The 12,568-nt window shown below is 41.7% G+C and overlaps 1 protein-coding gene across 1 annotated transcript in view; it reads left to right on the top strand.

Moving 5' to 3' along the window:
• Positions 1–2,670: 2,670 nt before the first annotated feature.
• Positions 2,671–12,568, top strand: part of ITGB6 (integrin subunit beta 6) — a 107,425-nt gene continuing 97,527 nt past the window's right edge. The window contains exon 1 of the mRNA XM_089659907.1: positions 2,671–2,872. Within this exon, the coding sequence (XP_089516033.1) occupies positions 2,812–2,872 (61 nt within the window). The 5' untranslated portion in view covers positions 2,671–2,811. The remainder of the gene's footprint in view (positions 2,873–12,568) is intronic.

Below are 12,568 nucleotides of genomic sequence, written 5' to 3'. Positions count from 1 at the left end.
ATCATTTAGATGTTCATTGACAAACTTCAAACAGGCCTGTACATGTGCCTTCTTGAGAAGGGGGGTCTTGTGGGCACTGCAGAATTTCAATCCATGGTGGCGTATTGTGTTACCAATGGTTTGTTTGGTGACTGTGGTCCCAACTGCCTTGAGATCATTCACAAGCTCATCCCGTTTAGTTCTGGGCTGATCCTTCACTTTTATCATGATCATCCTTACCCCATGAGGCAAAATCTTGCATGGAGCTCCAGACCAAGGACTATTGCTGGTTATTTTTTATTTCTTCCATTTGCGAATAATCACTCCAACAGTTGTCTCCTTCTCACCAAGCTACGTGCTGATGGTCTTGTAGCCCATTCCAGCCTCGTGCAAGTCTACATTCTTGTCCCTGACATCTTTTGACAACTCTTTGGTCCTGCCTATGACAGTGAGGTTTGAAGGGAAGAGATTCTGTGGACAGGTGTCTTTTATCCACATAATGAGTTGTTATTAAATTGACAGGACTAATCTGTGTACCACATGAGCACATAGCCAGTCTGTGGGAGCCAGAATTATTGTTGGTTGCTAGGGGATCAAATACTTATTTTACTCAATGAACGGCAACTCAATTTATAACATTTGTATAATGCGTTTTTTCTCTGGATTTTTGGTCTCTATCATTTAAAAAGCACCTATGATAAATATTATAGACCCTTCATTTCTTTGTAAGTGGGCAAACGTACAAAATCTGCAGGGGATCAAATAATTATTTTCCCCACTGTAAATGCATGGTTCTATAGGATTGTTGCCATTATTCTTCCCCAACCTGAATTTAAACCAGGGGGTCTCTGATGAGTCCAGGATGCATACTCTAAATATCCATCACATGATAAACCACCAAAACCCAAAACTGACCATCTGAATGGTAAAGGCCAACTCCAGCCTAAACTTATTTTTTCTGCTTTCCACAGAGGGAGGGTGGCTAAATAACTGTCATCTTTTACTACTATCTCCAGCTTGTGGAGATTTATGGTCAAATGTCCCTGCAAAAGAAAAGCTTTTATACTCACCTTTCATACCCTCTTTCTGATACAACCCTACCGCCCTTCTCCTCTGCCTCCTTAAGACTCTTCAGCATTCAACACTTTTATGAGCACACATGGCTCTATTATCTGACCCCTACATCTCTGTTGAGTCCTGTAGTGACACTAGGACTGATGGTTGGAGCTATGGTGTGCTGCAAGGGACATAGGCATCCTACAGTCCTGGAGGCTCACAGAGGCTGCAGTACTGGAATAGAGGAAACATTGGAGACATGGACCACCAGAGAAGTGAGTATAAAATCTCTTCTAATGCAGGGACATTTGATCTTGATTTTTCTTTTAGACCTGACAGGGTCACTTCTGCCCTCACTTCTTACCTCAGTGACACAATGGGGTGGATTTACTAAAGGCAAACAGACTGTGCACTTTGCAAGTACAGATGCTCCATAACTTAGTAAATGAGATGAAGATTCACTTTGCAAAGAATACCCAATCACATGCAAGGAAAATAAAAAACTGCATTTTTGTTTGCACACGATTGGATGATAGAATTCAGCAGAGCTTCCCCACACTTCTTAAAGCGGAGCTCCACCCAAAAGGGGAAGTTTTGCTCTAAGGACTGCTCTCCATTAAAGATTGGCACCTTTGGGGGGGCGGGGGGGAGTGGGTACCCGAATTTGACAGGCACCCGCTCCCATTTCTGGTCCGATCACCTAGGCAATCGGAAACGGAAGGTGTCCTCCCTCCCTCCATTCCTGTAGTTTTCTGGGACATGTGACAGGTCCCAGAACACTACAGGACCATTTAAGAAGCACAGCTCTACTCGCGCATGCGCAGTGGGTACCCGGATGTGAAGCCGCAAGCTTCAGTGCCCACACTGAAGATGCCAGCCTCCTGGAATACAGGATGGCTGGTGAAACGGGCTGCGGGGGACACACCACGGGACCGGGGGACAGGTAAGTGGCTGTTTTTTAAAAGTCAGCAGCTACAGTTTTTGTAGCTGCTGACTTTTATTTTTTGACAGATGAGTGGAACTCCACTTTAAGCTCTGGAGCAACTGCAGTCTATTTGTCTTTAGTAAATCCACCCCTATGTAACACACACAGTTAGTGACGGAGTATCTCTCTAAAGAGGACAGGGACAGCAGCAAAAGCACATTTATTGAATAACATTGGGAAGGGGCAGAACATTTTTTAATTGTTATAAATCTCTATGACTTCTTGACCTAGTCAGCCCCCTATTCACTCTTTAAAAAGAATTAAAAAACTATGCACTCCCTCTAAACAAACCAGATAGTCACTTCAGCTGCACCAAAGATCTGAATATGTCTCTCTTCCAGCATGATTGAAATAAAATGAAGATGACATTCCTAGAGGGATTTGTGAGGATGAAACAATGTGATGTTCAGATTAGAAACTTGAGCTGTGTACGGAGAATGGCAGCAGCCAGGTGGATAAGCGCACCATGCAGGGCTGTCACATGGGGCCTTCCCCTTTTCTCCACTTTCTTAGGTAAGGATACCTGCAATAACAAGGAAGTGGGTGGGATTATGCTGATAGGTGTCTCTACCTGCTTGACTGTTTCATTCCTTACAAGCTCTTGTTCAGCTCATTCAAGCTAGTCTAGTGTGGATTATAGTACATTCCATTCCTGCGTCCGAATCACAAGGAATTTTAGTGATTATTACCTGCTCACACGTATAGATCCCACTTCATCTCTACAGGGCGGAAGACTAGTTAATATTGTTCCTTTCTCCTTTTTTTCTCCATCCAGCCAGAAGTAAAAACGAATGGGGATTGAACTGATTTGTCTCTTAGCATTCTTTCTGCATGGGAAAAATCATGTACAAGGTAAGACCGGCGTTCATTATTACCATGGGGTTGTAAAAATACCATTCAAAGCGTCTGTGATATGATTAATGTTTACACGCCCATTGTAACCAACACTGCATTTTCTACAATAATTTCCTGTTTCTGTTGTAGAGGCTTCTGCCAGGAAAGGCCCACTGTCAGACAAAATATTTTTCAAATGGTAATGTTGTCTTGATAGATCGTAAACACTTTGAGAATGCTGGAAACATATTGGGAGGAATTCTCTTTCCCTTTGCTTGAAATTCAAAAAACAGATTTTATTACGTCTTGTAATGTATAGTTTGTACATTTTGCATTCGTAAAATATTTTTCGTGTTTGTGTGTCCAGTCAACCCTAGCCGAATCATTCATAGTACACACAAAAATGCAATTTTTTTCATTTTTCTAGAGCCTTGTGCATTTCTGCAATAGAGAACTATGATGTCACATCCGCTCTTTTATTGTTGTGATGTTTTGGGGGTTTTTTGTGATAGATTGTTTTTCTTTAGATTATTGTTATTTTATTTTTATGTTAGATTCACTGTAGACCTCATTCATATGACCAGATCGGTCATGGTGCACTAAGCATGTGTTGCAAAAAAAACGCTCACAGGAGCCCAGATGTGTGCAGACAGCTGTAGAGCCTGTACTAAGCAGTGACAGACTGACAGTTCAGTTGTCCGCTGGTGTTCAGATGTAATTGCACAGCCAGCGATTACCTGTGGTTAGAGACAGATGATCTCTGGACGAAAGTTACTTGTATCCAAGGGCAATTTATTTATTTATTTATTACAGGTACTTATATACAGCTGTCAATTTACACAGCGCTTTACATATATATTGTACATTCATATCTGTCCCTAACTTTCAAGGGGCATACAATCTAAGGTCATCTGTCCTTAACTGCAGGCAATCATAGGCTGTACGATTATTCCTGAACACCAGTGGACATCTGTGGCTGCTGACAGCCTGTCATTGCTATGTACAGGCTTTGCTGCCATGGCTGCCCGCACATACCTGGGTCCCTAGGCACAGTTTTTCACAACCTATCTGCTGTGCCATGGCCGATTTGGACATTTAAATAAGGCCTTAAAGTTATATTTTGGGCTTAGGCTAAGTTTAGAATAAATATATCCAAATGAAAAGGTCAGCAACACAGTTATGACTAAAACCTACTTGGGCTGAAATGTGTCAATACTTCTCTGTGTATTGGATTCTTTTACTCCTGATGGATTTAAGGCTCCGTTCACATCTAGGCATTTTGTATCACAGGCAGAATTGCCACGACTCTGCTCGCAATTCCAAAACGCTCCGGAAAACATTCATTTTCAATGGCACTGGTGATTCTGCCACTATTGCCAGGTGATACATCGCATTGAGCACAGCTTGTCATGCAAAAGAAGCTCCTGCTTCGCATGATGTGGTTTGCTGTGATTGCACTGTTATTTATCATACAACAATCACAGCAGAATTGCACCTGTGCTTAGGTGCCATAGGAACTGAATGACACCTGAACAAGTATGGTGTGATTCATCGGTTTTGCAGACCGTCGATTCTGCCCACAATACAAAATGCCTAGATGTGAATGGAGCCTAAAAGTACATGTAAACTCTTATAATGGACTTCTCTTTTATGCTTCCTTTTTCTCAGTTTAATATACAATTGACAGCTGGAGCGGACTGACAACTCATGGGGCCCAAGGGCAATAGGGGATCATGGGGCCCCTAAATCCTCACCCACACTCAAACAACACCCAAAAAAGCCTATGAAAGGTACCAGGGGCATCTCATAGGGCCCCTTACTGACCCCGGGCCCTCGGGCAGTGCCCGAGTGCTTGAATGGTCAGTCCGCCCCTGATTGACAGTGTTTCCTTAAATCTTTTTGACAAGCGTGAAAAATACCTGTTGATCCTTCCAGACAATGAAAACATTCTTTGTTTCTGCCTCTGCTGACTGTTATCTGTTAAAATTGTTTTCGCTTCTCTCTGTAACCTACAGAACACCTCCTCCCTATATTATGGAGATGAAGGGAGGTGGAGGTCTTCTGTAGCCCTAATATACTTCTTGTCCAAGGGTGATAACCTTGCTTCTCCATAGATATAGAACAATGACTGAGCATTGTCATCCCAGGATAAGGAATGTTACTGGCAAGATCACCAGGAGTAAAAAAAAGAAAAAAAATGAATGCAGCCACCACATCTAAGGACTGGAAAATTGGATCTAAATATTTTTTTAAGGCTGATGGTTATGTCTATGGATTGGGTTAGGGCAGTGGTTCCTAACCAAAATCCTCAAGTACCTTCAACAGGTCACATTTTCAAGATTTCATTCACCTTTAAAGTGGTAGCAATAACTATAATTATTCCTAAAAATATCCCCCCTCCTATCCTGCATAGCCTATATAAAAAAAAATCTGTGTACTTACTTTTATAAATCCGGCCAGGTCACTTGATCCAGCAGCTCCCCCGTGTAAGCGAACGCTCAACTATGGCTGTGAATTCTTGGAGCTGTGATATCACCCATAGGCTCCCATGGCCTATCCATTGTCATTGCTCTCTCCTCTCCCCTGCAGCAGCTGCTTCTGGACCACATGACCGGATTGGATTAAATATAGGTAAGTACATAGAGCATGCAGGATGGGAAGGAGGAGAGGGGAGAGAACATTTTTAAGAATAGTCCACCTAAGCGGCTGAACAGGGAACCAGCCACCTTGCAAGGACCCCAGAGATGCAAGCTCCTGGATGGATCAATTAGCGCTGAGTAGTGTCAAAAGATCACTGGTCATGTGTATTTGCCAAAAGTCCCCAATCTGCTTAGGCAGGTGTGTGGGCTTTACTACTGGGAATGTTTTTAAATCATTGTCTTGGCTGATAAGTACTGTACAGTATGTCACACAATTTAACTCCCCCCCCCCCCATCCCCAATGAAGAACTTTCTTTGAAAAGCACTAGCCTGTTCCCATACAAGAATACTTTACTCTATATAAATACCTGCAATAATATTGCAACTAATACGGACTGTGGATGTTTCTTCAAATGCCGGCATTTCCATGATTGCACCACTGCCTACCAGCTGGCATGTAACTGCCCCAAAGGGTGAGCTGATTGTGTTTTGATACTGATTGGTCATTTCAGGCTGATGAAAGGCACTTGTCATGGCACTTGTGATGCTGTGCCTACCCACATGGAAGAAAAATATATTTGAAATATATTTTAAAAATATTCTTCCCAAATATATTGACATATATTTGAAATACTACAATTTTGGCCATATTCAATATATTTTAATATATATATATACTGCATGTTTAAAAGCAATTTTTATATATTACAAAATATATGAAAAATATTTTTAAAAATATATATATTTTAAATATATTCTTCAGATTTTTTTTAACATATAAAAAGTTATTTTAACATATATTTTTACATATAATTGTAAATGCATTCCAAAAATGTAGATTCGTAAAGACATACAGTATATTTGAAAATGTATTTTTAAAAATATTTTTCATATATTTTGTAATAAGAATGCATTTCAACACACAGTATATATATATATATATATATATATATATATATATATATATATAGTTATTGAAATATATTTTGAAATATATTGAATACGGCCAAAATTTTAGTATTTCAAATATATGCCAATATATTTGGGAAGAATATTTTTTAGATATATTTAAAATATATATTTCTTCCATGTCGGTAGGGTGGTAGGGTTAGAGGGGGCAGCACATAGCCTCAGAATTTACAAATCGTGATAATTTATTTTACTTTTGTTTCCCTTTTCTGGCCACCTCCGGGAGGATGTGGCTAAATTGAGCAAAGAATTGTAGGGGATGTTAAGAGGAGTCAGAAGACTTTCTACAGTTCAATAAACATGAAGCAAACGCTCCCATCTCTTCTTGTTGCGTTTATGTGAATATAAAGCAGACGCGATGCTGCCTCCAATAACACCTTATGCCTCTACATTTTAGTCTAAAATTTACATGAAAAAAGGGATGCCTCAATGTAGGCCAGGGACAGTGTATTCCAGTGGAATAGAAGACAAAGTCAGTTGCATACAGAAGAGACTTATAGGAGGCTCTCATTACTATCCCCATTATGAACATAATAGTTGCAGAGATGCCATTCTTTAACTTTGGTTTCAGTACTTCCTAAATCACTGAGGTGGAACAAGGAGAGACTTTTGCTTGCTGCATACTTACTTTATATATGTGACTCAAAAGTATTAAAGGGTTAGCTCTCCTTTCCCCAAAAACTGCCTATGCAGCTAAAGGGCTCTTAGAGGTGAAAACAAACTGCAGCTTTGACTAAAGATTTGTTGCTAGGATGTTGCTAAGACACTCCCAGGCATTACTGCTCACTGCAAACACTGCCTCATCATTGGTTTTCATGTGAGGAGTAGTGCCCCGTTGTTGATATCAGTGGGGGGGGGGGGGGACGGTGCCCTATTGATGGTGTCAGCAGAAGGAATGATTCCTCATAATTGGTGTCAGTTGAAGTAATAGTACCCCATCGTTGGTGTCAATGAGAGAAATAGTGTCCCATCAATGGTATCAGTGGGAAGAATAGTGGTCCATCATTATTATCAGTGGAAGAATAGTGGTCCATTGTGGGTGTTGGTGGGAGGAATAATGCCTTATCGTTGGTGTGAGTGGGAGCAATAATGCCCCATCTTTGGTGTCAGTGGGAGGAATAATGCCCCATCTTTGGTGACAGTGGGAGGAATAATGCCCATCTTTGGTATGAGTGCGGGAATAGTGTCCCATCAGTGGTATCAGTGGGAAGGATAGTGGTCCATCATTATTATCAGTGGAAGAATAGTGGTCCATTGTGGGTGTTGGTGGGAGGAATAATGGCTTATCGTTGGTGTGAGTGGGAGCAATAATGCCCCATCTTTGGTGTCAGTGGGAGGAATAATGCCCCATCTTTGGTGTCAGTGGGAGGAATAATGCCCCATCTTTGGTGTGAGTGTGGGAATAGTGTCCCATCAGTGGTATCAGTGGGAGGAACAATGCCCCATCTTTGGTGTAAATGGGAGGAATAGTGTTCAATCATTGTTGTCAGTGGGAGGAATAATGCCCCATCTTTGGTGTCAGCGGGAGGAATAGTGCTTAATCTTTGGTGTCAGTAGGAGGAATAATGCCCCATCAGTGGAGGAATAGTATCCCATCATTGGTATCAGTAGAGGAATAGTGTCCAATCATTGGTATCAGTAGAGGAATAGTGTCCCATCATTGGTATCAGTGGATGAATAGTGCCCCATCATTGGTATCAGTGGATGAATAGTGTCCCATCATTGGTATCAGTGGAGGAATAGTGCCCCATTATTGGTATCAGTGGAGGAATAGTGTCCCATCATTGGTATCAGTAGAGGAATAGTGTCCCATCATTGGTATCAGTGGATGAATAGTGTCCCATCATTGGTATCAGTGGATGACTAGTGTCGCATCATTGGTATAAGTGGATGAATAGTGTCCCATCATTGGTATCAGAGGAGGAATAGTGCCCCATCATTGGTATCAGTGGAGGAATAGTGCTCTATCATTGGTATCCGTAGAGGAATAGTGTCCTTTCATTGGTGCCACTGGGAGTAATAGAGCCACATTGTTGGTGTCACTGGGAGGAATAATGCCTCATATCAATGGAAGGAATAGTGCCCCAAGGGCAAGATAAATGCAAGCAAAGGGCCACATCTGGCCCTCAAGCCACAGTTTGGAGACCACTGTCCTAGAGAAAAAAAGGCATTTGAGTTACTGCTAGGGAGGAGGAGTGAGCATGTTAGAGAACATCGTATGTGATTTCAATGCTTCTGCTGTAAGCTACAAGAATTCATTGCTGAAAACAATCCTGCAGCTACAGTGTTCAGTGAGGGTTTGTTTCAAAGCTCATTTACTGCTTGTAAATAATATGTAAATACTTAAATGTACAAGTCAACTTTAAACCCAAAACAACTTTGGTAGACCCAAAAGCCCTAGAATTGCCTATATCCTTGACTTTCCCAGACGGAGTAAAGTGTGTGTAAAATAAGTGAACCAGGTCTTGTTTTTTTTAAAGGATTACTTGTGGTCACAGAGCTGGCACGGTGCACAGTAGTGGTTAAGACGCATATTTGCATTGAAAGTTTGAGTATTTACTTTGTAAATTTTATTAACACAAACTTGTGAGCAAGCTGCATTCTTGTGGTGAGCATATTTTCCTGAGAACTGTGGACAGGTGTGGTGTCACTGGACCCCACACATGTAATACAAGGGTTTGGTCATGTTCAGAAGATTGTAGCCATATTAGTGCATTTGCGACAGGAGCAATTGAGTACTGTCCGTGATACTTTTTTATTTGCACTAACATACAATTTTGAGGACAAGCTTTTGGGGAATGTCCCCTTCTGTGGGACACCATTTCGCACAACCAGACCACATTATGGAAGACCTCAATGTTTTAGTTCTTAAAGGAAATTTCAAATCCATTCAGGAAAGAAAAACTTTTGAACTAAGAATGATCATTTTATTTGACACAAGAGATAACGGCCTGAATTTGGACATGGGATTCCTGACATGGGATTCCTCAATCATTATCCAACAGTTTTATGACTGTCAGCTCAAGCATGACTGCCTCTGCTAGTGTTGTCTTCCCCCCCCCCCAGACTTTGCTTTTGCTATATCTTATCTCTGTTTTTTTTTTTTTTCCCATCCCCTACATCTCTTCCAACATTCTGCTAAATCTTTGTTTCAGTACTGCTTAGACCTGAAGAAGGGGACATTCCCCAAAAGCTTGTCCTCAAAATTGTATGTTAGTGCAAATAAAAAAAGTATCACGGACAGTACTCAATTGTTCCTATCATGTTCAGGAGGAAATTCACTGGTTTATATTTCATATGGTTTTATATCTGCTTTGGGGTTTTTTTCGTAGATCATTTGGTTAGTGAAATGGCTGGATTGTCCCACGTAGGAGTTTTAGCAAAGTTTAATCAGGAAGAGAACAGGTGAATGTAATCTCTTTATACCTGCAAGGAAACAAAGGGAAAGTGTAAAAGGTTGTTGTGCAATAATGGAAATTTATTACATACATTGGACAGAGTGGCAGGGTTAGGTTTAGGCGCGGTGCTGCAATGTGCTTATATAGTGCAACTTTGATGTGACTTTGGATGTTGTTAGCATATTCTATGGAGCCAAATCGCACTGAAATCACACCAAAGTAGTATAGGAACCTTTTCCAAAATCGCACAGCACAGAATTGCATTTATGTGAACTGCCACCATTGATATTAATGTGATTTTACTTGTCACATGATTCTGTGCGATGCAAGTCGCATCAGTAATGGCACCAATATGAAAAAGCACTTAGTAACCAGGGGTTCCAAAGTACCCAGTGGTTTCATAGAAGTAATTCAAATAATGTGTTGCTCTCTTCTTTTCTTTTTTTTATACAATGTCTAATATATTGTTAGATCCTGAAAAATAGTTTGTACTTTCAAAGGGTTGCTTCCTCACCTAGACTACCAAATCATGAAAAAAAAAATTTTCATTCTTCACATAGAATGCGTGAAATGTGATGTTTATTCACGATGTTGCACCAAATGTGTTCCCCTGGAAATTGTTAAAAAGCTATACATTCAACATAATTGCTTTGGTAAAAGATATTATGGTTAATAGACAACGCCAGGTCTGATTTACTTGAAGAGAGAGAGAGAGAGAGAGAGCTTACACAGTGTATTGCGGAACATGGTCTGGGGCAGTGATGGTGAACCTTTTAGAGACCGAGTGCCCAGACTGCAACCCAAAACCTCCTTATTTATTGCAAAGTGCCAACACTGCAATTAAACCTGAATACTGAGGATTTACTTTAGAAAAAGCAACCCATACATTAACATCTTTTATCTTAAAAGAAAAACACAAGAACAGAGCTTCCACTGACCACCAGCACAAAGGGGAAAAGTTCCACTGACCATCAGCACAAGGGGGCAAAGTTCCACTAACCACCAGCACAAGGGGGAAAAGACCCACTGACAACTGGCATAAGGGAGCAAAGTCCCACTGACCACCAGCACAAAGGGGCAATGTTCCACTGACCATCAGCACAAGGGGGCAATGTTCCACTGACCACCAGCACAAGGAGGCAATGTTCCACTGACCACCAGCACAAGGGGGCAAAGTTCCACTGACCACCAGCACAAGGGGGCAAAGTTCCACTGACCACCAGCACAAGGGGGCAATGTTCCACTGATCATCAGCACAAGGGGGCAAAGTTCCACAGACCAGCAACACAAGAGGGCAATGTTCCACTGACCACCAGCACAAGGGGGCAATGTTCCACTGACCACCAGCACAAGGGGGCAAAGTTCCACTGATCAAAAGCACAAGCTAAAATCTTATGTTAATAAAAAATGAATGTATTAAAACTCACTGACAACAGGCATAAGGGAGCAAAGTCCCACTGACCACCAGCACAAAGGGGCAATGTTCCACTGACCATCAGCACAAGGGGGCAATGTTCCACTGACCACCAGCACAAGGGGGCAATGTTCCACTGACCACCAGCACAAGGGGGCAATGTTCCACTGACCACCAGCACAAGGGGGCAAAGTTCCACTGACCACCAGCACAAGGGGGCAATGTTCCACTGATCATCAGCACAAGGGGGCAAAGTTCCACAGACCAGCAACACAAGAGGGCAATGTTCCACTGACCACCAGCACAAGGGGGCAATGTTCCACTGACCACCAGCACAAGGGGGCAAAGTTCCACTGACCACCAGCACAAGGGGGCAATGTTCCACTGACCATCAGCACAAGGGGGCAATGTTCCACTGACCATCAGCACAAGGGGGCAATGTTCCACTGACCATCAGCACAAGGGGGCAATGTTCCACTGACCATCAGCACAAGTGGGCAATGTTCCACTGATCAAAAGCACAAGCTAAAATCTTATGTTAATAAAAAATGAATGTATTAAAACTCACAGCCAGTCCAATATATATATTCTTGGCAGCACACTGACCGGCCATGTGAAAGCTCAGACGAGTTGAGGCTAATGAGTCACAGCTCATGATGTTATCGCCTGGTGCCACTACTCCTTTCCGAGCATGCGCATGGCCCCTATGTGCGCTGTTACCTGATGCTCGGCTGCTGGGGAGATTTTGCTCACATGCTGCCGACAGAGAAAGGTGGTAAATCTTCTGGAGGGCAATACTTATAAGTGTTCACTCACAAGGGCAGAAAAAAAAAGCTGTGTTTAGACACGTATTTCTGCAAAGATCCTGTGTACAATATGTGCCTAAAGTGCTCGTGTTTCTACGCATACATGAGTAAAATCTGCAAATCTATGGGGTCGATTTACTAAAGGCAAATAGACTGTGCACTTTGCAAGTACAATAGCTCCAGAACTTAGTAAATGAGCAGAAGCTCTGCTAACTTTCATCATCCAATCATGTGCAAGCAAAAATGCTGTTTTTTTATTTTCCTTGCATGTGATTGGGTATTCTTTGCAAAGTGAAGCTTTTAAGCTCTGGAGCAACTGCACTTGCAGAGTGCACAGTCTAATTACCTTTAGTAAATCAACTCCTATGTGCGTTAAATCTGCAGCTGTGTCCTACTGGTTTTGTGTGCAATTATACATAGCATACATTTTATACATAGACACATCTGTGTGTATGGGCTCATTGATTAGTATAGTGCTACGTTTAAAT

This window comes from Staurois parvus, unplaced genomic scaffold (assembly GCF_062004578.1).
Source record: "Staurois parvus isolate SC_StPar_1 unplaced genomic scaffold, SC_StPar_1.0 ptg000031l, whole genome shotgun sequence".
In the NCBI taxonomy this organism is placed as follows: Eukaryota; Metazoa; Chordata; class Amphibia; order Anura; family Ranidae; genus Staurois; species Staurois parvus.
This window is presented reverse-complemented; position numbering and strand designations above follow the sequence as displayed.